This window comes from Camelus bactrianus, chromosome 3 (genome assembly GCF_048773025.1).
Source record: "Camelus bactrianus isolate YW-2024 breed Bactrian camel chromosome 3, ASM4877302v1, whole genome shotgun sequence".
Lineage (NCBI taxonomy): Eukaryota > Metazoa > Chordata > Mammalia > Artiodactyla > Camelidae > Camelus > Camelus bactrianus.
The window spans coordinates 104,553,620-104,580,361 of record NC_133541.1 but is presented as its reverse complement, the minus strand read 5'-3'; the positions used below and the strand labels follow the sequence as shown (position 1 = coordinate 104,580,361).

At 39.9% G+C, this 26,742-nt stretch overlaps 1 protein-coding gene, 1 long non-coding RNA gene and 1 other non-coding gene across 11 annotated transcripts in view; all 3 read right to left on the bottom strand.

The window, feature by feature from the left end:
• The window catches only part of TCERG1 (transcription elongation regulator 1), a 57,777-nt gene extending 51,277 nt beyond the window's left edge, over positions 1-6,500 (bottom strand). For all 9 annotated transcript variants that reach the window (XR_012505678.1, XM_074360878.1, XM_074360879.1 and 6 more), the window contains exons 1-2: positions 6,343-6,500; positions 411-636 (exon numbers count right to left, since the gene is read on the bottom strand). Coding sequence is in view for 8 of the 9 variants with exons in the window: in XM_074360878.1 (XP_074216979.1) it covers positions 411-636; positions 6,343-6,401 (285 nt within the window). In the remaining variant the exon portion in view is untranslated. The remainder of the gene's footprint in view (positions 1-410; positions 637-6,342) is intronic.
• A 9,761-nt stretch (positions 6,501-16,261) lies between these two features.
• Positions 16,262-16,369, bottom strand: LOC123618228 (U6 spliceosomal RNA). The gene has a single exon (XR_006726635.1). It is a non-coding gene; the product is annotated as a U6 spliceosomal RNA (small nuclear RNA).
• A 3,572-nt stretch (positions 16,370-19,941) lies between these two features.
• On the bottom strand, positions 19,942-26,517 carry LOC123618223 (uncharacterized). The gene is made up of 3 exons (XR_006726629.2): positions 26,335-26,517; positions 24,965-25,074; positions 19,942-22,805 (listed from the first exon to the last, which is right to left on the bottom strand). It is a non-coding gene; the product is annotated as an uncharacterized LOC123618223 (long non-coding RNA).
• Positions 26,518-26,742: the final 225 nt, after the last annotated feature.

The window sequence follows — 26,742 nt, the reverse complement described above, 5'->3', positions numbered from 1 at the left end:
TTTCTAGGGAGAACTGCTCAGGATATACATACACACGTATGTATTTAAACTTACTGGCAACATGCATCACTGAGAATAAATTCCTCCCATTCTATATATTTGGATTTCAAACTTCAGATAAAGAAGGATTACTATAGAAAATTCTCAGCAATGAAGGCAAGTTGGAACTCCCCTAATTCAGTGCTGATTTTATGCATATATTTTCATATCACCATCTAAATTCCCCTTCTGAATTTCCACACTAATGACTGTTACCATTGCTTCTGGAGCAACACGTTAATATGAGGATGTTCTCTTTAGTTCCCATTTTCCTTTAAACTGAAAATGAAGAATACAGATTTTTAAGGCAAAAGTCATGTATGATATTGACACTAAACCAGCAAAGAAACAGCAATCTCTACATTTTTTACCTGGAGGTGCGGAGGGCCCATAGGTGGAGGAATCCCTCCTGGAGGAGGCATCGGTGGCATATTAGGATCAAAAGGAGGACGTCCAAATGGAGGCCGAGGTGGTGGAGGAGGGCCTCGCATCATACCAAAAGGTGGAGGAGGTCGCATGAGAGGTGGTGGGCCTCGCATCACTGCATTTGGTGGGGGAGCCGGGCCTCGGAACCTCAAGGCCTGCTGTTGAGCCATCCTGGGTGGGAAAGCAATATATATATTTTTCTCTCTCAAAATAACTAAAATGTAGCCACTAATCTCTAGTTATATCAAAGTTAAAAAGCTCCTTAATAGCAAGTAGAGTTGGAAAGTCATCATTTTGTACCATCGTGGTAAAGACTGTATTGGTAAGAATAATCAATGGACACCAAATCTAGGAGGAAAGTTAGATGAGGGAGATATCTGGATGGTCTCGAAATATCTCCCCACCTGCTGCTTACAGCTGCAAACAAGGATGAAGAAAACACTATGCAATAGGGAAACTGATCTATTTCAACACCTTGATCAGGTGATCAAATTATTATTATCCAAAAAGGACAAATGACATTATGTGACTGAGAGGGACACAGTATCACCTATTCCAGGCAAGACTGTATAAACTCAATCTGATAATGAGGAACTAGTAGACAAACACAAAATGAGGAATGTACTATTAGAAAGTGGGGGAAGGGGGTGTTTTATTCAGAAAAGTCAATGTTACACATAAAAAACAAAGAAAGAGGCTACGGTAATGTTCTAGATTAAAGCAGGCCAAAGAGACATGACAACACAATACCAACTCTAGACAGGATCCAGGAAGAGGGAAGAAATGCTATAAAGAACATTTCGATTAATAGCACTGAAACATCGACTATAGATTAAAGTACTGTATTAAGCAGAACAGGTAAAATTTTAACATTAACCATACTATCTTTATTTTTGCAACTTTTTAGAAGATTGAAATTATTTCCAAATAGAAGGTTTTTCTAGCAAGGAAGGGTAGCAGCTTAACAGATTACTCTTAAGAGATCCCACTAAAGGGAAAGGCTTTCTCTACACTGCACCCTACCCCACTTTCAATCTCCAGCTACACACACTACTTAATTTTCCTCATGGCATGTAAGCAGATAAGCAATATCACATTAAGACGGTATTATCTAGCTCTTCTCATAAGCGCTTCTTAAAAAAATTAACTCTTACATAGTGCCTACCATGTGCTAGGTGGTGGTGCTCTTTTTAAGTCATTTAACCATAACACCCCTACAAGATTTTCTCAGCCTCATTTTACAGATTAAAACACACATGTGTAAAATAACTTGCCCAAGGCCACACAGCTGGTCCAGTGCTAAAGCCAGAATTCAAATGGCTCTTAAACACTACACCATGCTGTCTCTCTAAGCCCCTTTAGAGCAGTTGTCTGTCCTGTTCACCTTTATGCCCAGCGCCTAGTTATGCCTGCACATTAACAGGGCTCAATAAGTATTTGTTGAATGAACAATGAGTATCTAGGTGATACCGCACCCAAGCTACCTTATGAATAGGGTATGCAGAACCTTATAAAAAGGTTTACTGTTAACTTGCCATAGTCAGTTACTGAGTACCTATCACAGTCTCCCCAGGAGCTAATATAAATCTCTCCATTATACATGAAATTTACATTCCAGTGCTCAAGAGAGATTAACAAGTATATTCCTTATGTACGACTGATGATAATCATTCTTACACTCTCCTCATCAGGCTCTTTCAACTTTCCTACGTTTTCAACCCTGTGCTTAAGACTACTCTTTCAACCTTCTCTAAAATTTTCAATTCATAGGTCATTCTGATCAAAAAAATCCTAAAAAAGAACGAGTTTGCCTCTAGAAGAGCACTAGGATTGTAAACACATCCAAAACTACTATACCAAGCATATTTAGCCAAGCTTGTAAATGATCCCACACTTAAATGTTAGAAAGTATGAGTTAACACAGTGACTGCAAAAAGGAGTAAGGATTGGATCAAAATAACCAGTCTTTTTCAAATTATATGCACTCCCAAAAGAGCTGGCCCCTGTTACTGAAGGAATGTCTTGACTTTTAGGGCAGGAAAAAACTTAATCACCAAGGAAAGATATTCTGTTTCAGCCTTCAGTTAATAATGAACCTTTATCTTAGATTTCCCTTGAGTCTGACTCTTCCGTTTCAAAAAATCTACACTATTTCTTTCTTAACAATTTCACACTCCCTAGTTATAACCTGAAGTTAAGCATTTTAGGCTCTAGAATAAAGAAAAGCCAAACCAGGGCTCTGCCTTTTGTTATCAGGCTATTTATATGTTTTCTGAGCCTGAATATATACTCAGATGTAAATGAGCTGGGGGCAGGGGGACAGAAGTAAAACATCCCACCCTCCTCTCTGTTCAGTGACATAATCCCCATGAATCATTTAGGATACTACCTAGTACACAGTAAACTATTTAAACTATAATTAATTACTTTCATTCTCCCTCAAATCCTAGCACAGTGCTCTACCTGAAAAGGCACTTCGTTGCCAATTTGCCTAGATGGCTTTCAAAAGCCTGCCACTAAAATGGTGACAAAATTCACATAACTTCCTGTCAACAGCCTCAAGTTGCTATTTCTGATGTCAGAGGTGTATAGCACAGGTGCTGAGCTCTTTACATACACTGCTGCATCACAACGACCTTACCAGAACCTACAGTGAGGATTAAATGAGCTAATAAAGTACTTGGAACGGCACCCAGCACATAAGTGCTAAGTATTAGCTATTATTGCTGTTGCTATAACATTAGTACAGTAACAGTATTAGTAAGTGTTAAATAGTATTAGCACTAGAAGTAGTATTGTCTATTATTATTACTATATTGTTATTAGCAGCCTCTATATAACCTGGCCCTTGTTGACCTCTTTATAGACTAGTCTTGATCAACGACTTCATTACCTTGAAGCCTTTGCACTCACTGTTCCCTCTGCATGGCAAGCTTTTCCCCAGATCTTTACAGAACTCAGCCTGAGCTCAAGTGTCACCTCAAACTCCTTTCCCACACTAGTCTCTCCCAACCCCTCCCTAGGTCATTACCCGATTTAAGTTTACAATTATAAGAAATGCTATGAAGAAATCTGACTTGTGTTTACTTATGTATTATCTCTACCCACAAGTATAGTTTCCCCTTAGGATAGTGCTGCATCCTAGTGCCCAGGATGGTAGGTGTTCAATTATTGCCTCAATTACAATAAGTAAATCCTGTGTACTTCCTGTATACCAGGCACAGTTATACGGACATTTGCACTAATTCTTTCAATCCTCACAACAACCCAATGAGATTTAAGTTTGGCACCATTTTTGCAGAAGAAACCATGGCACAGAAAAAGCACTTGCTTAAGGCAGCAAGTGAGTAGTGACACCAGCATATTCTTACTCCCATTGTACAGTCGAGGAAATTTAGACTCCAAATACCTTGTCATAAGTCATAAAGCATTAATAAGCAAACAAAGGCCACAGGTAAAGGATCTATACACAACGACTCTGAAAGTAATTTTAATGGCCCACAACCAGAAATGGATGGATGGCATTTGGATTTCCAAATAAATTCTATGTACCATAGTTATTTTGCATTCCTACCACTTTAAATCTTTAGGAAAACAGATGCCTACTTGCATGAACAGAAACACACAAAATTTTTTTATAGGAACAAATGTGTTTCCCTCAAAGTACCCTATCCAGATATGCAGTCTTCCCAAGGGTGAAGACAAGACTGAAAACACTGTAATATTGTGAAGACAAGGCTGAAAATACTTTAATACAACAGGAGGAGCAAAAATTTTTAATGCTTATATACAGGAAGCAAATTATAATAAGGTAGACCATAAGTGAGAAGACCTTGGTTTTAATCCAGACCCTACCAACTCAGTGACCTTGGGTAAGTCTCCACACTTGCAAGTGCTTCCTCACTTGACGTGGTTAGTTCAGAATTTAAATCAGTCTTAATCAGCATGGAAGCTCCTTGAGGACAAAGGTTTCTGGTCTGGTTCAAGACTCTACTGCCAGCACCTAGGTCAGTGGCTATCACAACGTACACTTAATAAATGTAGGTCCAATAAGTGAACCATCTCTCAATCTCCTATATTTATTTATTTATCATATATCCACTGAACACCTTACTGCCAAGTACTAAGATAGCAACACGCTGTGAAATACATTCAGGATACAAATACAAAAACTAGGCCCCAATTTCTGCCATGATAGGCCACATAAATAACTAATTTCTCTGAAACCATGAGAAATGCTAAAATAAAGGTCTGTACAATATGCTCTGAAGGTCACTTCCAACTCAACAAGCTGAGGTACAAAATATTTGCAAAAGAACACCTAATTTAAAGCCCTATTCAAATTAGTTTTGCAACAATGCCTAGACTACTATTAATAAAGTTTAAAAGGCTACTCATTGTAAAACTGAAGAAAGATGTCTGAAAAAGAAAGGAACAGTTCCCAAATAAATCCCTAAGACTAGCTAAGTAACCTTCTCTAGAGAACAGAATCAGAAATAAACCTTCCATCGCTAATACTGAACGACCCTGACAATTCACTTTCATCACTCATGGCTAAAGTGGACATACAGGGTTTAAAGGATATGAGATCTAACCCTGCAATAAGACTTTATTCCTGCCAAAGTAAGAATTTGTGTGTATGACCACTCAGAATCTAAAAGACGTGATTTTTTTTTCCCCTGAAAACTTGAATGACAATGCCCATTTTCCATCTACAATTTCATCTTGAGCTCTAGACAATACTAGAGTCCTCATAACTTCCACTGCTCCTTTTTCACTCTCAAAGGCTGACAATGGCACAACTCAGAATGGGAGCTGAACATTGGAAATGACATGTTCCCGTCCAGGGGGAAAAATATGTATCAGATATACATAAATCTCAGTACTTCGTTTGCCTGAAAACTAGTGACTAAAACATTTTAAAGACACTTCAATTTTTCCCAAATCTTAATTAAAAATCCCACAGGCAGTGAGAAACCAGGGCAAGAAAGGTCACTGCCCTCTTTGGGGCAATGGCGTGAGCAGTCGAATAGGCTCCCGAGCCTGGCTGCCTGGGTTCAAGTCACTTCCTGGAGCCACAATACCCACCAAAGTGACCGCGTTCTACTACCCCAACCTCTAACAGGCTCAGTTTCCTCACCTGTAAGTTGGGCAAGTCACATAAATGAAGATGGATGTAGACTGGGGCCTGCAAAATGCAAACAGCAACTACTCCAAACGGTGGGTGTGAGGATCGGAGGAGACAACTCATAAGTAGAGGGCTGCCTGGCCCACGGAAGCACGGAGCAAACGGCTGCCGCTATTGTTGATAATCTCAAATACGGGATAAGGAATCAAAGGGTAAGAGAAAGGAAAGCCGCACGAAGTTGAAGAAAAGCAAGAGATGGGGGGGAAAGACCGGGACAAACAGGGGACCCCAAGGACCGCGGAGCGCGTGGAGAAGGCCGGGCCAGGTGTGCCGGGCGCTGGGGACTTCCGTGCGGCGTGCAGGGCTTCGGGGGGTAAAGCTGGCCCGCGGGGGCGCGGACCCGGCGGAAGGCTGAGGTCGGCGGGCCGAGGCGGAGGCGGCCCGCGCCTGAGGCGGGGCCCCAAAGCGGCAACGCCAGGCCCAGCCCGTGGGCCGCAAGCCGCAAGGGGCGCCGGGCCCCGACAAAACCGCAGGGAGAGCCCCGAGAAGGCGCAGGAGGCCGCGGCCCAGCCCCGACCGGGCTCCCTCATTCAAGCCACCTTCCCCTTCCCCCTTCTCCAACCCCATGCGGTCCTAGCCCCTCAGCCTCCACGGCTCCTCGCCCCACCCGCCACCCCGGCTCTCCGCGCGGCAGGCCTAGCCCTGGGACGCCGGAGCGCCGAGATATAAGGAAGAGCAGCGCCTCTTACCTGAGCTCCCCCGGGTTGAACCGCTCACCGTCCCCCCCGTCCCCGCCACGCTCCGCCATTACAGAGGGCCGCGTTCATCCACCCGCCGACTGAGCGTCCTCTATTGGCCGGACGGATCGTCAATCCCGCGCAAGAGAGGCGGAGATAGCAGAGACCTGTGAAATGATTGGTCAAACTTTCCATCAATCCTCGAGATGAGGGTGGTATCTGTTTTATTATTGGTGAAAGGGCCCGCCGACTTTAAAAGCGGTATGGAGACAGCCAGTTGATTGGTCGGTCCAAGGCTTTATGGGAAACCGGACTTTAGCAACGAGAAACCGCCGGCGCCCTCTTGCGGTAAGCAAAACTAGGTCCTCCCACGTACCGCTCGGCCTGCGGTAGCCACGTGTCTGCCGGCTTCCAGGAAAGCCAACTGTGGAGCCATATTGGCTTCATACTGGCTCAGGCCGGGACCGTTTCCACTGCGTGAGCCAATCAGCAATCGACCTGGGTCTCCCTCAAACCAATCACAGAGTTGCTGTGAAAGTGAGCTGTTTCCCAGCTTTTCAGAAAATCAGGAGTCTTAAGGCACCATCCGATTATACCCATGTTATAAAATAATGTATTACTAACTACAAGAATATCTCTCAAATTGTATTAAATAATTACCTGCAGACTGATGAGTATTACAAGTTGCTGTTATTAAGAAAGTTGGGGGAGGCAAGCCTCTTCACAATGTACAGGTTAAAGGATTTGTCCTTTAATTTCAAAATACACCTTTCTGAAATTCATATACCCTGATACCCAGAAGAAATTCTGAGTATTTATTTCACTCTTAAAGAAAAAACAAAATAAACAAACAAAACCCTGTTAGGCACTGGGGTTTCAAAGGCACTGGTGAAGATGAACTCTAACATTAAGGAGCTCAAAATATTAAACTAATAATAGGCATATTTGACCCAGACCTAACCATATAAACCAACCACTGTCCTAAGTACTTTCCATATGTTATTTGGTTTTGGTCTCATTAAAAGGCTTCATAAGACGTGGGTACTATGAATAGCCACAGTTTATAGGTGAGACTGAGGCACGGAGAAGTTGAGTTACTGGTCCAAGTTCACACAGCTAGTATATGGCAAAGTCTGGCCTTAAACCCAAGACCATGTGGCAGTAAAGCCCCATTGTTAAACATCATGATCCAAAAAATTTGAAACCATAAATCTACACAAAAACTTGTACACAAATGTTCATAGCAGCATTATTCATAACAGCAAAAATGTTCCATCAACTGCTGAAAGAATTAAGAAATATGGTCCATCTATACAAAGGAATATTTTTCAGCCATTAAAAAGGATTAAGTACTGATACATGCTAAAACATGGATAAACCTTGAAAACATGCTAAGTGGAAGAAGTCAGACACCAAAAGCTACATATTGTATGAGTCTATTTATGTGAAATATCCAGATTAGACAAATTTATAGACACAGAAAATGGATTTCTAAGAGGTGGGGGGAGTAACTGCTCATGGGTATGGGGTTTCCTTTTGGCTGATGAAAATGTTGCAGCATTAGATAGTGGAGATGATTGCACAATTTGGTAAATATACTAAAATCCATTGTGAACACTTTAGAGAGTGGATTTTATTGTATGTGAATTATTGTATTTCAATAAACACCATGCTATACTGATTCCCAGTTAAATACTCAAAATCAATTAAGTATGATAAAATGTGATAAAGGCCAAACACAGTTCTGAGCATGATTGTTTGGAGAAGGAAAGTGGGGGTAAAATTTCACTCAATATGTAAAGTTTGAACAAACAAGTTTAAGAGCTGGAGGCTAGCTAGATCCCTTTTTCAACATCAGCATGCCTCCCCAAGTCCTGGCCAAATATCCAAACATAATACTAGTAAAGATGGCTCGTAACAAACTAACCCCCACTGCTGGAGATAATGATCAGGAGGTGGAACACCACCTGTCGACTCACTTTGTTGTTTTTAATTCTGCAGTTCTTTAAATTATAAACGTCATATCATTCCATCCCTAAATACATCAGTATGTATCTCTTTTTTAAAAAATCCCACAGTTTTCTACATGTCAAATATAACATTTTCACACCTAACAAAATTAACAGTAATACCAAATCCATATTCATATCAAGAAACAGGACAAAGGGCAGTTGAGTAGCTAAGAGGTTAAGTAACCAAGGTGGCTCAGATAGTAACTTCAGTGTCCAGTTGAATACAGACTCCAGGAGAATAGGAATGCATTCGTGGTTTTTAATCAGTTTCTCTTGAATATAGCTCGGTGCTAGTCCATAAAGAAGTCAATGAGCAAATTAATTAAAATGATTTTCATTTCTGGTTGATATCAAAAACATTCTAATATCTACTGAAGACTTTGAGATGAACTAATATAACATCTGAGATTAGCTTCAAAATAAAGGGAACAGCAAGGGTGGGGAGAGAGTGGGAGGGGAGAGGAGTGGGTTAGAGATGAAACAAGGTTGACTCTACCTTGATAACTGTTGAAGCTGGGTGATGGGTAGATGAGGGTTTATGATACTATCATCTCTACTTTTCAAATATTGAAAATTTCCATTAATAGAGAAAATATTCTAAGTTCTTGAAACATTAAACTATAGGGAACTGAGTATTTAAACTGATACACAACAAAATGTATCTGCTTACATTTTTAGTTTATAGTCAGATAGCAGATAAGAAGAGCTAATGATACAAGCTAGCCCAACACAAGCTAAATTGGATATGTCTCTATTTGGAATAGTGAATTTTCAGACCATCGTGACTCAATTTCAATAAAATCTCAAATCAAATAACTTACTGCCCTTATGCTGCTTATAATCACATTGAGCTGCTTTGTGATAACTTTATTTGCTCTGTAAGTCTACCCATAGAGAGAGGACAGGGATGTCTGGGCCACCTGACAGGTATAATTCTCTGTAAATAAATTGGCTTTGGCATTCTGGTTTATAGAGATGGATCTTTACGTGCTCAGTTAAAATGAGTGTTCTTGACTTTGATTCCAGTCTTATTTTGCCAATAAAATCTCTCTGGGGGGCTGTAAAGCTAGGAGTACAATCCTTAACCACACATACTCCCCAAAGTCAGGGGTACCTTGGGCACTCTCTCTGTCACTCACATAGCTGAGCTTTTTGTAGGGCCATCTCTGGGCACTACTTGCCCTTATTGGATGAGCATCTTGTCCAATCCTCTTACTCTGTAGATGGAGCTACAAAAACTAAGGTACACATCACAATATGGCTGTGGTTTCTACCCTCTGCACTTGGTGTCACTGACAGTCAGTTATCTGGAAGCTTAAAACGTATTTTTTAAACTTTTCATTTTGAAGAAATCTTGGATTTACAGAAGAGTTGCAAAGTTAGTATGGAGATTCTCTGAACCCAGCTTCCCTTAGGGTTAACATATTACATAACCATTGGTACATTGATCAAAACTAAGAACAGGAGGGGAATTTTAGGCCACATTAAGATATCTAACTTGGGCAGCCTGGGTTAAGACACAGGGATAACATCTTCAACCTTACAGATCAAGTATGTAGTTACAATCACAGGCATAAATTCTAAGTTGACTTGTTCTTGTTTTGGACTTTGGTTTACTCTGTATCATATTCAGATGCCTTTGTTAACTAGATACTGTAGGATTTTTAGAACAGAACAGAAATGGAGGAATGTGGAGATTTTCATCAGCCAAAAGGAAACCCCATACCCGTGAGCAGTTACTCCCCCCACCTTTGAATTAGGAAGTTTCCAGAACTGCCATGGTCACAGGTCCCTTTATGCAGAAGAACTTGTTAGGCCAAAGCAATCTTACTAAAAAATAAATAAGAAAACAAATCACTATTAGTGGAACTCACTGTTACTGAAATGGCACATTCATTCATTGCCTTTCTAATTGGTTCATTTCTATACTGGTAAATGCGAACAGTATAATGAGACCTAACTCCTGCCCTCAAGGAGCTTATGGTCTAATGAGGAAGACTAAGAAGCAAAAAGTGCAGCACAGGTAAGATTCCCAACAGTGGTTAGCTCAGATGCTGGAAAGCCCTGCAGAGGGCCAGGAGACCCAGCCCTGCAGGCAGTGCCCCCTCTCCCCGAGGTCAGGCCGGCTCACCGGTAGGAAGCATGTGATTGTGTTAGGCGTACCAGATGGGAGGGCATTTCAGGTGGCAGTAAGGCATGGGATGGAGTAAGGACATTTTAACTCACCTCACCATTTTGTTTGAGAGGACATTTCAATGCTGCGAGACCAAGAAGTAAGCAATCAACATAAAGGACCACTGTAGCTTCTCTGTCACAGGCTGCCTGGGTTTGAATCCTGGATTTGCCTCTTACCAGCTGTGTAGTTGGGGACAATTTCTTTCCAGTCTTTTTGCTGAAGTTTCCCTATCTTAAAATGGAAATAATAATTATATCTCCCCCAAAGAGTTTCTGTGAGTGTTGAATGAATGTAAGCCCATGTAAAGTATTTAGAACAGGGATCCTAGTATGTGCTCAATAAACATTAGCTATTACCATTTCTATAAATATAATTTCTATTCTTATTATTTGATCTCCTCTTGCTTTCTTTATCTCCCCATGTCTGAATCTTTGCCTCTTTGCCTCTGTTTTACCTTGCTCTCTCTGTTACATAAACTGCTCAGTTTTCTCCTTGGTTAGCTAAGTAATAAATACGAACTATTAGCCTGATATCTGATTGATAATGGATATTTCTTGTTAAAAAAAAACAGTACAAATTGAAACTGAAAATGGCTAACACTGCATGTGATAAAATGTGAAACTGACTGAAGATCAGATCTTAAATGCAAATCTCTAAAATCTGACCCAAGAAAGTTGGGTCTGGCAGAAATAACAGTCGTTGAAGAAACTTCTCTCGAACTAGACAATTGGTAAGATCTGATGCCAATAGAAATGCTTTAGGGAACACAGATCTTCACCCTGAAATTTCAATGAAGAGTTAATTCGGTCAGAAATAACTTTAGTGAAAAAAAAAACTAATAGCAAAAAATATCATCTAATGTAGAAAACAGATCCTGAAATTTATTGGTATTTGGTTGGGGGATTACTTATGTGGGTTTATCACCACTGAAGTTTGCTTCTAAAAATGCTTTCTCAGTGAACATGCAACAATGTTGGTATAATTTTGATAGTGTCAAAATGCCATTAGGGCCCAAAGGATTAGGGTCAGGCTAGGGATGTGGATGAAGATGTGTGTGTGTGTGTGTGTGTGTGTGTTTGGTGTGTATTTGTGCACACAGGTATGTAGAAGAGAACTTAGGGGAAGTCAAAGGGCAGCATGGCCTGAGAACTGGAGCACCATGCAGAACATCCCTTCATGCTGTCTTAACTGATGGGCCAGAGACAGCGCAGGATACAGAACTTCAAGATCAGGCAGACTTGGGTTGAAAAAGGGTTCCATCCCTCACTAGCTGTCACCCTACAAAAGTTACCACCTCCCCAAGCCTCAGCCACCCGCCTCATCTGAAAAGGAACATGGCAGCAGTGCTCACCTCATGAGGTTGTCATGAGGACGTCATGAGGACGGCCTGAGACAGAGCCCTTGCCAGGTACCTGGCACGTGGTCAGCCCGCACTCTAGATGTTAGCCACCCTTATCTGTTATTGTTCTACTTTGTCAGTGTGTCTGTGCTCCCAGAACCTCATCCAGCTGACAGCCAGCTAGATGAATAGCTTCTTCTGAATAGGGTCCTCTGATCCTATTTCTTTGACCCCTCCCAGCCCAGTTTCCAGGATCCGAGCACAATGCCATGCTTAGCATATGATCCCAGTGATTTTTTAGCTGTATGTTGAGTGCATGCTGAAGAAAAATAAATATAAGGGGAAAATGAAAGGGAACTGGGGGTTGGGGCTGTTAGACATATGGGGTGCATCGAAGGACCGCCAGACAGATGGTGAGCAGGGGAACACACCTGGGTGCTAGGTACTAATTAGCTGACAGGTGGGTCAGGGGTGGAAAAGGCAGGAAACAGTATGTTGTTTATTCCCCATAATCAGAGGCTGCCTGAGGCCAGGTTCCCTAACCTCCCCACTCCTCCTGGCTGAGTACAAGTTAAGAATATGCCCTGCTTAACCTTGAAGACGCCTTGGGCCAGGTGAAGAGGAGCTTTGCTGACAGATTGGATAACTAAGACTTCCAAGAAAGGCTCTGAGCTGCTTTGGCCTCAGCTAGCACTCCGGCCCCATCCTCCCTGAAACTAGAACACAGCTTGGAAAGACAGCTAGGTGCCCTCGCCCGTCGCTGTGGCTTCCTCAAGCCTCGGCCCGCGCTCTCCTTGATGAGCCTGCGGGGCTGTAATTCTCATCGCCTGACATTTATGGGTGGCTGCATATTAGCAAAAGGTTTTACAGCCATTTTTATGAGGGCTACCTCCCTGAGACCTGTCAGGGATAATCACCCAGACTGAGCAGAAGGAAAGAGAGCAAAGGCACTCGCGTGCTATCACCCACCCTGCCCCGCCCGCAAAGAGCCCGCAATGAGCCCGCAACGGAGCCTGCAGGTGCCCTTTTTCTTCAACCACGTGTCAGAGCTGATTGGCTTGCCCTCGTACCCTTGGCAGCTGTCCATCATCATCTTCCACATCCAACTCATCAATGGGTCCTGAAGGTGCAACTCCCAAGGGTGCCTCTGGTCCATTTCTGCCCATCTCCGCGGCACCACTCTGGCCCAGCCTGCCTCCCGCACAGCCCTCACTTGGCTCTGCCTCCTGGTCCTGCCCCAGCCCTACCTTCCGTGATCCACACAGGAGACAGCGCAGTCCTCTAGATGGTTATTTCTCTCTTTCATGGATGCACCTTGTAAACTTTCTGAAAAATCTTTATGGATCTCCTAGAGAGAATGTATCCGATGAAAAGAGGGATCTTTTAAAAAAACAGTACCTTCCTCTACTGGGTAAGATTTATTCTGAAGAAAAATTCAAGTACCTTTACAGACTGCGGGGTCCCTCTGTGACCCCTTCCCTACCCGCCTCGCTGACCTCCCCTCCACACTGGCCCCTGCTCCCACGCTGGTTTCAGAGGCACACAAGTAGGCTTACATTCACTTCGCGGCCTGCCGGGGAGCCCTAAGCTCTGCTGTCAGCACAGCTGACTGTCTCAACCTCCCAGGCTCAGCTCACCTGTCACCTCCCAGCCTGCCCAGTCTTAAACTGCCTCCTCGCCCACATCACCCGGTTCATTGTTTTCAGGGCACTTGGAACAAACTTAAAATGTTTCTTATTTGTTGACTTACACATAGTTTGTCTCCTTTGTTGGAATATACGTCGTGTATTTTTCCCGGTTGCACTACTGCCTAGCACAGAGCATAGGCAAAGTATATTTACACCCGGTAAATATGCGTCAAAAAATTAAATGAAGGAATGAATGAAGCAGTCTGCCAAAAAGCCACTCACCCTCTCAAGCCTCCTGCAAGTCTTCGTGATAATCAGTAGAGGGCAGCAAAGACCCTGAGTTAGCTGACTTCTGGGTTTACGCCAGAAACAAGAGAACTTTTTCTCCTTTGCCAAATAGCAGCCTCAGGTTTATCAGAAATTTCAGGGAGAAGTCTTGCCTTAAAATTTCCTTCTTCAATTTGTTCCTGAAGCCTTCTCTCTGAGTCATTTACAGATTTTTTGGGGGGGGGCAATTTCAGGGACAATGCTCCTCAGGAGATGAAAGCAGATGTTGTGTTGACTAAGCCCAAAGGAAACGCTATGGCCTAGAGCCTGTACCTTCCTGCCTGACGAGTTAGAGTGGAAAAAAAGATGCTCCTGTCATAGCCCACAGCTGTTTGGGACTTAAGGATTTACGACTCTCCCTTACGGTGTGTGGGGAGGAGCAGATACCAGCTAGGCAGCTGCTGTCTGTGTTTTGAGCACTTGCAAGAGCAGGTTGTGTGTGTGTGTTCACGGTTCTGTCTTCTGCTTCAGTCTGTTTCTGCTCATTCCTGTAACCGTTCCCCAACCCAGGGCAAGAGCCTCAATGTCTCCTGCCTTTGTGGGCTGCTTCACTGAAAATGCACCCTGAATCCAAGAAATCAGCACTTGAATCAGCATCCACACAGTCCTAGAAGGGTGCTTCCATTCAGTCTCTACCCAACAAATGTTGACTGAGTCCTCTGACTTACCAGGCCTGGGTGTGTGCTCTGTGGGTACAGATGCTTCATTTGATTAGAAGAACAGTTACTAGAAAGAACCAGCTGAGGTAGAGCTTCTCAATCTTGGTGCTGCGTACATTCTGGACCAGGTAATTCTTGGTTGTAAGAGCATTCTAGGATTTTAGCAACATCCCCGGACTCTCCCCATGAGATGCAGGGAGCACCTACCCCCTGAACTGTGATGACCAAAAATGTTTTCAGACATCGCAGAATGTCCCCTGGGTGGGTGAGGATGGGAAGGGGGGCAGGTTCTCACCCCCAACCTTGAAATCTACTATTTTAAGGATCATGGTGGAAATCTTCTAGGGTATCTTTACAGGCTGAGTCAATGACCCGTCTCCCCTGGTTCTGCTCCTCACTCTCCCTCGCTTGTCTGTTGTGACCTTAAGCCTATGGACCAAGTACATTGAGCATCTGACCCAGCTGAACGCCTCTTGGCTTCTCTCCTTTGGGGAAATTGCAACTGAGGGACTGAGTATCACTTGGGACCTTCAAGGGGACAAAACTTTAACGCAGATTTAGAAAGTGTGGGCAGATGTATGACAATGTCGGGGACGTGAAGCAGAGACATCCTCCTGTAGAGGGAATGAATTAGACACGTAGAAACACACAGGAAGAGGCAAAGAGGAGTCACCTCCTGCTGGCACGTTCTGGTTTTAGTACTTCCTAAGGACAGGCTCCACTTCCTGCCTTGATAACGTTTAATAACATTGATAACTAATTCCTCTTTTGTGCTAAGCCAGTTTTGTCGTTGCTATTGTTGTTTTTTCTGTGACTAGCAAATGAGCCCTCACGGGTACATGCCCTGTGGCCGGGAAGTGAAATCAGAACCAGAAGACATCAGGCAGTTGTGGGGAGGTTTTCCATCCTTCAGGGCAGCTCCACCCACCTCCACAAGTGCTCCATTCTCCTTTCTCTACCAAATGGCTTCCTCACCTTCTCTATAGTTTTCCTTGTCTTCACCTTGGCTTGTACCCTGCCCGGTGGGCCAGGGCCTCAGCTCAACTTCTCGTTGTCCACTCACCATCAGCTTGACCGACCGCTAACAGCAAACCCAGGCCGGGTTTCTTGGCTCAAATTCCTGAGTCTGATTGGCTCGTGTGGCAAAACACGATTGGCTGCCCACCCCACAATCATCCATCCCTCCCAGTTTTTTTCAGGTGAACAACCCCAGGTGGTGAATCAGAATTGGTTTGTTAAGGGTAATGAGATGTAAGAGGAATTTTCTGGGGGAAGTGGGGGCTTATGGCAAAGAATTTTACCCTTAATGCAAGGAGGCAAAGCCCGAGGGGAGCTAGCCCATCCCCTTCCTACCTCCTTTGGATATGTCATGTGAGGACATGATATATGAAACCGTGGCAGCCATTTTGCAACCATGAAGTAAAGCCAAGAGAACTAGCGAGGAACTGACAGAAGCAGGCTACAACATCCTCGAGCTGACGAATTAACCAACCCTGGAGCCATTTACCTTTAGACTTCTTGTTACATGAGATAATTAGGTATCCTTACAGTTTAAGCTACTTTGACTCCGGTATCCTGTTACGTGAAGCCAAAAGGATCCTGACCGATACAGTATAGCTCATCTTTTCAGGCCAGGTCACTCAGGTCCCAGGTCACTAGCTGGCTATCCTGTAGATAGATGACTGTCCTGGAGTCACACACCTACCTCCAATCCAGGTGTTCATTCCCCTGTCCCAAACTTTTATGATGAAAATTTTTAAACCTACAGAAAGGTTGAGGAAATAATGCAGTAAACACTGAAATATTCCTCAAAAAATACATGTCTTCCCTGTACAGGGGGTGTGCTAATCTTCTCTGTATCATTTCAATTTCAGTATATGTGCTGCCCAAGTGAGCATTAGTTTGATTTTTTTGAATATGTAACACGGTAGCATAGTTCAAAGGTCAAAACTACATAAAAATGTAACTCAGAGAAGTTTTCTTCAACTCCTGTATATAGCCAATTTTATTAGTTTCTGGTTTAGCCTTTCTTAATGGCAAATATAAGCAAATATACATTTGTCCATATATACACATATATCCTCATTTTGCCATCGATTTTATTTCAGTGGCAGTATACTATGTATACTCCTTTGCACCTTACTTTTCATGTCATATTGTTTTATATATTTTACATATGCAACTGTTTCATAGCACTAGTGTTTCACTTATTTGCAGCCTCAAATGTAATTGGTATTTAGGAAGGTTTTATTTGCATTTTAATGGTTACTTTTATACTGAAGCTGAAACAACCTCAGTCCCCTTCATCTTATTTTTTGTTATTTTCTGTTGGTTCCCCAACAATATTGAAATTAGTTCATAATTTCTTCTTTCCTTTCTCACTCCTATTTGCCAGCATCTCAGGTAAATAAATATCAGTTTCACCCCCATCAGCAGCAAATGTATTCAACAAGTATGTTCTCTATTTCATCTCTCTTGCCATTCTTCTCTTTTAATTGTTGTATAAGCTCTACATTGCCTGGGCACGTACTCTTCTTACAACCATCATAGTTTTATGGGTAAATACGTAATGCCAGTCAATCCTTGGTCCAGTCACCATCAGTCCTAAGGCCAATGTCTTTCCATTTTGGTTGTCCAACAAGCCTTGCTTCAGTAAACTCAGAGGAGCAATATTCTTTAGTTCTTTCACATTTATCATTTGTGACATGTTGGCTAGATACAAAATCTTTGGCTCATGTTTTCTTTCTTTGAATATCTTCAGTACGTTACTCTATTTCTTCTGGAATACAGTCTGAAGATAATTATTTCTTTTCCATTTAGATGATTTGATATTTTGCCTAGATGCCCAAATGATTTTTTTTTTCTTTTTTTGTAAAGTCCAGAAGTTTTTTGAGACAATATCTTGACATTGGTCATTCTGGATTGATTTTCCTAGATACTAGTACCAAATCTCTCTCTCTCTTTTTTTTTTTTTTTTCCCCTTGAAATCTCTTTTTGTCTCAGGAAAAAGTTTCTTAAATGTTTGCTTTGGAAATTTAAATTAATTTTAAATTACTTTTAAATTTCCACTGCTTTTTATTTTCTTCTTTGTAAGTCTTCTGTTACATATATGTTGGTTTTTTTGTTTGTTTATTTATCTTCTATATCTACCACTTTCTCTCAAATCTCCTTGATTTGTTCGAATTCCCTCCTTCTCACCTACTGTTTATGCAAAGGTGTAATTTGATGCGTTTATTCCCTCTTCTGCTTCTTTTATTTTAGTCTCCATCTCTCAAATGATTAACATTAATTCTAATCCTGTATTCTCCTACTTCATTTCTGAGCTTCTCTAATTCTGATTTATATAGTCCTTTCTTAGCTGATACTATTTTATTAATTTTTTAAAGCTTAATTTTCAAATAAGTTAAAATTTTCATCTGTTTTATAAGCATGTCTTTCTGATATGTTTTCATTGTTAGAATATTATTCTGCCCTTTCTTTTCTTGTTTTCTTATAATGATTTAGGGTTGGATTTTTTCCAGCTTTATCGAGATATAATTGACATATAACATTGTGTAAGTTTAAGGTGTACAATGTAATGATCTGATACACTTACATATTGTAAAATTATCATCACAATAAGATTAGTTGACACACCTGACTTACTGTTGGATTTGAACACAATCTTACTCTATTGTTCATTTTTATATGAATTTAGTTTTTCTTTTACGAAGGAAGGATGACTCAGGATAACTTTTCTAGCTTCATTACTCTGGATTTCCTTCTTCTGTTTTTTTAAATTTTTAAATTGAAGTATAGTCAGTTTACAATGCTGTATCAATTTCCGGTGTACAGCATGTTTCAGTCATACATGTACATTCATATACTCACGTTCATATTCTTTTTCATTATAGGTTACTATAAGATAGTGAATATAGTTCTCTGTGCTATACAGAAGAGACTCATTTGTCTATTTTATATATAATAGTATCTGCAAGTCTCGAACTCCCAATTTATCCCTTCCCACCCCCTTATCTCCTAGTAACCATAAGTTTGTTTCTGTGAGTCTGTTTCTGTTTTATAAATAAGATCACATCTGTCTTTTTTTAGATTATACATATAAGTGAGATCATATAGTATTTTTCTTTCTCTTTCTGACTGACTTCACTTAGAATTATGATCTCCAGCTCCATCCATGGACCTCATTGCTCCCCTGCAAAGGCACTGATACAATGTGCTCTTTAGCTATTGGTAGTTTTCCTCCACCTGCTCATATTTTGAGGTTCATGAGAATATCCTGTTCATCCAGAACAAAAATTTGAAAAAATAAATGTCAATCAAGAAGGAATTGGCTTTAACAATTAATGTAATATCATGTAGTTATTAATAAGATGATGCCAATGATGAATTTTCTATAACAATGGAAAATAGTCCATAATATATTGTTAAGTAGGAGAAGCAGCTTAAAAAGTTTTTATATTATGGTGTCATTTATACATTTTTTTAAAATATAAAAAATGCATGTGTGTGTATGTTACTGTAAAAGATGCCTAGAAAAAAAAAACACCCCACTGTTTATATGATAGTTTATTCAGGTACTAGTGAGGGAGAAGCTATTTCCACTTTACACATAGGGGTTGTACAGATAAGTAGTGATAAATTTTTTTACTGAGCTCAGGATAGCTTTTAGATCTGGTCATAAGGGGCTCCTGCCTTGGACCCTATGTGTTAGAGAGTCTGAAAATCACAAACACACAATGAAAGGTCAATTCATCAAAGAGCGTATGAGATTGTGTACCCATTCCTGACACAGAGCAGCCATCACGCTAAACACCCACACTGGTGACTGACACCATTCAGGCCACAGGACATGCTTCTCCACATCTCTTGCCCTTTGTCCTGGAAACAAAAGTGACTTTATTCAAACGCCATGAAGAATCTTGGGTTTTCCTGCTGCCAGCATCATGGAAGGATTACTTAGCAATACGAGAAGAATTTGAGCTGTGGAAGCATTTAGGTAAGAGAAAAGACAAATTAATTCATTTGTCAAATCCTTCCTCTTAGATGTTGTGAATGCTATAGATTCTTGCATAATAAAGTACTGCTTCCCAGGAGTGCTGAGCATCTATTTTCTTGCTTTCTTTGAGTTCTTTGAGTTCGTTTGTAGACCTATAAGTACTCACAGATGACTGCAGTCTGTGCAATAGTTACACATGGCAGCCAGAGAATATTTTGCAGTAGTAAACAATATTCTCCTTAAATTATTTTTGTACGTACTCTAGACATAACATATTTGAGACATGAAGCATAATACCAGTTTTTTTGCATTAGCAACTGATGGATATTAAATGTAAGAATTACAAATAATTTTATGTCTATAAAAGATTTTATAAGATATAATTACATTTTAAAACTAAAATAAAAGCTAAGCTTTATTTGAATAACTTTTGCTTAAATTTTTAATGCTCATTATTATTTTTATTTTGTTGTTTAGTTTTAATAGATTATTTTGGATATTTTATTTTATTTTGGTTAAAAAATTTTTTTTAATTGAAGTATAGTCAGTTTACAACGTCATGTCAATTTCTGGTGTACAGCATAGTGATTCAGTTACGTATATATATGTATATATATTTTTTCATATTCTTTTTCATTATAGGCTATTACAAGGTATTGGATATAGTTCCCTGTGCTATTCAGTGGGACCTTGCTGTTTATCTATTTTATATATAGTTGTTAGTATCTGCAAATCCTAAACTCCCAATTTATCTCTCCATCTCCCCTCCTCCCCCTGCCCCACAACCACAAGTTTGTTTTCTATGTCTGTGAGTCGGTTCTGTTTTGTAAATAAATTCATTTGTCTTATTTTTTTAGATTCCACATGTAAGTGATATCATATGGTATTTTTCTTTCTCTTTCTGGCTTACTTCACTTAGTACAACGATCTCCAGGTCCACCCATGTTGCTGCAAATGGCGTTATTTTATTCTATTACTTTAGAATGGCATTATTTTATTAGTATTCCATTGTATAAATACACCATATCTTCTTCATCCAGTCATCTGTTGATGGACATTTAGGTTGCTACCATTTCTTGGCTATTGTAAATAGTGCTGCTGCGAGCACTGGGGCCTGTATCTTTTTGAATTAGAGTTCCCTCCAGGTATATACCCAGAAGTGGGATTGCTGGATCATATGGTATGTCTATTTTTAGTTTTTTAAGGAATCTCCATACTGTTTTCCATAGTGGCTGCACCAAACTACATTCCCATAAACAGTGTAGGAGAGTTCCCTTTTCTTATTTTGGGTATTTTAGAAGAAAAATAACTATTTGGGGAGAGGAGGTCTCTCTCCTAAGGGCTCCCTATTCCTTGAGACACAACAAATAGGAAAAATAATTTTAATTTGTCAGTATTTTAACACTTTAATTATATTCTTGATGAAGTATATTCAAACTTGAAAATTTTTGAATAAGATTGCATTTTATCTTTTAATTCTATAGATAATTGATTATGAGAACAAGTTGATACTGGGTAGAACCCCCAAAATTGAAAGTGGAGCTCAGAAAATTAAGGGCTAAAAAGATACAAGTAAAATATAGTCAAACGTGGTCTGCTTCAATTTTTCAAAATTGCAGACAATAAAAGTAGACAGACTTCTGCTAAGTATGACCCATGTGCTGTTCACAAACAGGAACTACAAATTCTTTATTTACTGTATTTTAGTTTAGTGAGCAAAAACAATGAAAATACACAACAAAAGTATTCTTAGCATCCACGACTCAAGTAGTTCAGATGAAACACCTGTTTACTTTGTGTTCTTTACTAATGAAGGTTTTTTTCTTGATCAAAAGAAAAATTGAAAAATATAATTTTTCATATAAAATTCACAATTCAGAAGAAACAGATGCAATTCTGGCCTGCCCATCAGAAGATAAAGAAATTGCAAGAAAGCTGGCAAACTGGATGAGAAATATGCAAACTTTGGATCTTTACTGTTTGTTGGAAAGGAATCCTGGGAAAAGTCTGTCACATCCTTCTGAAATCATAAAACTGCTTCAGGAAAAACATAAGTTGATTCAAATTATTGGCTGTGAATTTTCCATTGGGTAAACACGGCAGAAAATGGAATATTTCATATCAAAATAAAATGTTCTTCAAATGGAGAAAGAAACTATAGAAACTTTTATATATTTTCAGTAGAAAGCCAAGTATTTTGTTACTATTGTTACATATCTCACAGTCAGTTTTACACAGTGTTGGCCAAGGAAGCTATTTATGACCGGAAATAGGTTATCAATTAAAAGAACACAAAATGTTACTTGCACTAAAAACAAACAAACAAACAAAAAACCCAGCGTATGCAAACACAAGAACTGAAAAAAAAAAAGCTTGAAACAATAGCACACAGGAGTCAACAAAGAAACCAGTTAACGAGTAAGTACTGATATAAAAAACTGCTGTGCCATTCTTAAATAATAGTCATTGGTGTTCCATATTTCACCAAGCTTTGTGTGACAACAGTAGAATAACATTCACAGAAAACAATGGACATTTTCTAGTTTAGCAGAAGAAATAACTTTCAAATTTGATGCCAGAATGGCCACACCTATAAGATAGATAAAAACTAATTTTAAAAATCATATTAAAAAAAAGAGAATTCACAATAGTATTAAAAGTGAGAAAAGAATTTACATGTACAAGTTTTTAAAGTAATAATAACTAATTTAACTAGATTATATTGGGACAAATGATATTGAACAACAAACATTCATCATACATACTGTCAGACTATCAGAAGATAAAAATGGAGGAAGTCAAAATTAATGAAGCTTTTACTGGTGTTATGCCAATTGTAAAAAGTTGAACTGCAAAGATAGCTTTGAATTTCAATCAAAAGATCAATCACTTAGAGAAGGTGAAAATAACAATATAAGTGAGAGTGATTTAAATGATGAAATTAGAATATCTTATAATATTTCTATGATAATAGTTTATCATAGACCCCATCATACTGTTTGAACTTTATATGTAAAATCCATTGTTGATTTCCAAATGTAATGTTAATACAATAACTTTGTTGGCAATTGCCGTTGCTATTGGCTAAACAGCAAGTTTTCTAAAATTAATTTAAAAATAAAAACACAATGACTTAAGAAAGGTTGACTAATTTGACTCTAGTGTCATAAGAACAAAAATTATATAAAATCCTATTACAACAACATAGTGAGCAATTTTGCTAAAATGAGAATAAGAAAAAAATAAATGTTATGCAGTAAATATATCATCACGTATGAATTACGTATGCCTTTGTTATGACTTGTCTGAACATCAGCCAAACAGCAGAACTCCCAGATCTGTGCACAAAATTAAAATTCAGTCAACTTTAAAGTTCAGTGATACTGTCATACAGAACTTATTCTCTAGATCTCATGTTAGGTATACTTACCACAACAAAATTAAAGAAAAAAGTTTTTAAGGATTAAAAAAAGACCTATATTTGATTTTGTTTCAAAGGGAGAAGGATAGGACATATTTTACTGTATTTAACAGTTGTTAGTTTGTTTATAACTTTTAAATATTTAGACATCTGGCTCTCCATTTATATTTTTGCCCAGGTCCACAAATGTAGGGGTAGGTCTGATTCAGCCGATGCTAATTTTATAAGCAACGCCAACAAGAATTATTATTTATTAAGGGCTTATTATGTGCTGAGAACTGAGCTGGGCACTTGTTTTTTCACAACACCTCTATGAGGTAAATAGTCTCTTTCATATTACAGCTAGAGAAACTGAGGCTTTAGGGGGTTTAAAGTCACTGCCCAAACACTGTCAAAGCTGAATCAGACACTGACTGTACCCGTCCCGACCTGGGACTGACTGTTAAGGGCTGACAGAGCACCGGGAATGGGCTTTAAAGATGCAAGGCCTCTTCTGAGAAATATCTGTTGCTCTGTCCCAGTTCATGCTGCCTGAAATGCCACCATTACATATCGATTCATTTTAGTTTTAAAACCTTTCCAGTCTCTAAAAGAAAACAGTGGAAATGCAAATACTCCAAGAGGGTAAAAGATGGTAACGTGTGAAGCAGGTAGTAATTCTCATATTTTTTCCACCAAAGTAACCCATCAGACCAAAACTGAATTCTTAACCCCCAGGAGTCTGAAGGCTCAGCCCAAGAGATTATGATCAATTTCTTTCAAGTCTTGTGCTAGCTCTTTAAAATCATGTATGTATTTTTCTCCATACCATATACATATACATATATATAGTAATATAAAAACATTTCCCTCCAGATCTTCAAGTAAAAATGATGCTTCAGAAAACATTCTATGTTCCTCTGAGTTCAAGAACTCCTTGGCATACCATCTACTCCTTTGGCTTGAAAAGCAGAGCCTTAAACTGCTATTTGTGGGCACTTGGATAGGGTTTACCTGACCCTAGCTGGATTAACTACTCCCCAGTTTAGCTGAGGACCCACCATGTTCCTCTTCTATTTTATTCACCTTCTTAAGTTACTCAAATTTTACCTCCAACTATTTTGAAGGAGGTGAGCTCCCTGTCATTAGAAGTATGCAAGGAGATTAGATTAGACAATTGCTTGCTTGGAGAGCTATGGCAGGCAGGTCATACAGCAACGAATGGGAGAAACTTTCAAATGTGATGCCCTATGATCCTGCAAATTTCTATGTTCTCTGCAGCAGTAATTTCCCGACAAATGTATTTAATTCAGTAACTATTTATTCAGCACTTTTTAAAGTGCCAGATAGTATGCTAGGCAGTAGTGGACGGGACAGTCTTCTTGAAACTCAGTGGGCTATGGAGAACTATTAATCAGAAGGAAACTATAATACAGCCCAGGGGCTCTTGCAGGAGTAGCACCGTAATTATGGAAGCTCAGGGGAGAGACATCAAGACTGAAACAGTAGAGGTGGATCCTGGTAGGCTTCCAGGAAGAGGTGACATCTAAACTGAGGTTTGAGGAATAAGTAGGGGTTTGCCCAGGTCCTTCTGGAAGCCCGTGTAGTTGCAATTAATTTCAGCTAGTTTCAAGTCCCTCCTCTGCCCTGCTACGTTTTGTTCACCCATTCTGCTTGTCAACTCAGGCTGTTTAGGGACAAAGGTGCTGACTTTTTCATTACCAATTGTAACCATGAAGGTGTTTAGAGAATAAGTAAGTGGTCCATCCCATTTTTACAAACTACATCAGATGGGGGACTGGATTCCAGGTTTGGGGCATCAAAGTTACTGGGCAGATCCTAAACTCATTTGAGATACTCACAGCTGTTTAACCAAGAGGAAGGGAGGGGTGTGAGTCATACTGAATTTGCCTCCTGGGCTGTGAACACAAAGGAAAGAAAATATTGCTAAGGGAAGAAGCAGGCTCCTCCTTGCAGTAGTATGTGTTTTGGTCGTTGCACAGTAGACAGCAGAGCCAATAATTCAGTCTGCGAAATTGCCAGCGAAAAAAACCAAACCCTTTGAAGTAGCTAATGAATACACTCTTTTTAACTTACTCCGATCTCATCGCTGAGAGCTGTGCAGTTGCTCCTGGGCAGAAGTTTCACTAATGTAGGGATGTTGACTGGCCACTGCATCAAATATTTATCAAGTCACAGATGGGAATCTACAAAGAGTTTGCAGAGAGGTTTAGTGTCTCCCTTTGGTTCTAGGGGAAGCACGTCAGCCCTACAAAAGGCAGGTCCACAAACACACACCTCTCAGCTTAGGCGTATGATTGTTGACCCATTTAAACAGGTTAAATGGGACCTGATTTAAAGAAATTACCTTTTTTTTTTCCCCTTAAAGTAAAAGTAGTACATTTTCACTGCGGACATTTTTAGAAAATATCTTTATATAAAAGAAGAAATGAGAACTCGCCTATAATACTGCCAATCGAGATGTATCATACCAGTCTTTTAAATAATAATTAAATCATCCCGTATCCAATGCTATGTGCCTATTTCACTCTTTTGCTTTACTCATTTAACAGTACATTCTTAACACCTTTAGACAACATTTCATATTTTTCTACAGCATATGTTTATATATTTACACACTTTTCTAGTCAGTGTGCCATGGTTTACCCAACCAATCTTTTGGGATTGTGTATTTAAGTCCCATCTAGTTTTCACTATTATAAGTGATGTTTTTGATAAGCATCCTCATAGTTATTTGTGCCCAATTATGATATTTTCTGACAAATGAGTGGGAAAGGAATGGCTAGGTCAAGGAGTTGGCCTGATACACCAGTTTGTGTTTCCATGATCGGAGTATGACAGAGGGGTGGAGCTGTCATTTTTAACAGGCTACCGGCTGGCCCATCTCAAGTGAGACGGTCTGTAAGGTCACTGAGAGCTACCAATTGGTCTAGGAGTTTGGGGGTTGGTTTATCTGTATATTTGTCTGTTTTCTTAACAGCGTTCTTGAAACTTGAACTTTTTCCCTCTTTAACAGCTATCTTATTTCACTCATCTCCCACCTTTATTTAGTTACACTGGAAAGAAAGAAGGATCTCTTCAATGATAAACAGCAGTGCCTGGGTTCAAAAAGGATTTATGGCTTGCTGTTCTGCATTGCTAGTAACCACAATTTTAGTGCTGGGTCTATCAATACCTTTTTTCTCTAACAATAGAAGGCAAGCTGTTTCCTGCAATTGAAGTCTCCTAGAACAGAGCTTCAGTGACATTTAGGAAAACATAGAGGAGGGGATGGTTAAGATAAGATTGCCAGCTTTTTATTTTGCCAAGTAAAGATATTGGAACAATCACAAGAAACAATGGTCAGCTGCTCTCATCAAGCAATCCCTGAAGAATGAACATTTTAACACACATGCACTCATACTAAAACAAGAAGAACATAAATCCAGAATAAAGTGCCGGCTTACCTAAGAAAGAACAACTGGCCTTCTGGCACTGACAAACACATTGTCCTCTGTTGTCTTCTCACGAAGGATTTGAAAACAGCATCTCGGGTTGGCATCAGTCTGTGGACCCGGACTTGAGAACCACTGTCTTACAAGCTCACGACCATGTGTTCTACAGGGAGCAGGATCTGACGCAGCCCTCTTCCTCCCTAGAAAAGAAAAAAGTGACAGAAACCCTCTAATTCCTTCCAGGTGTCTCTTCCTAACTGCTTGGTCTCTGCGGTGTTCCCAGATTGCAGTAATTTGGGTATTGTTTTCATGACTTGCACACCTCCACAAACCACCCACATATTATTTATTTAGCATTTGTTTTAAGTCAACACTTTCTTAACTTCAAAAATAAATGTATTTCAAAGGGCAAGCCAACGT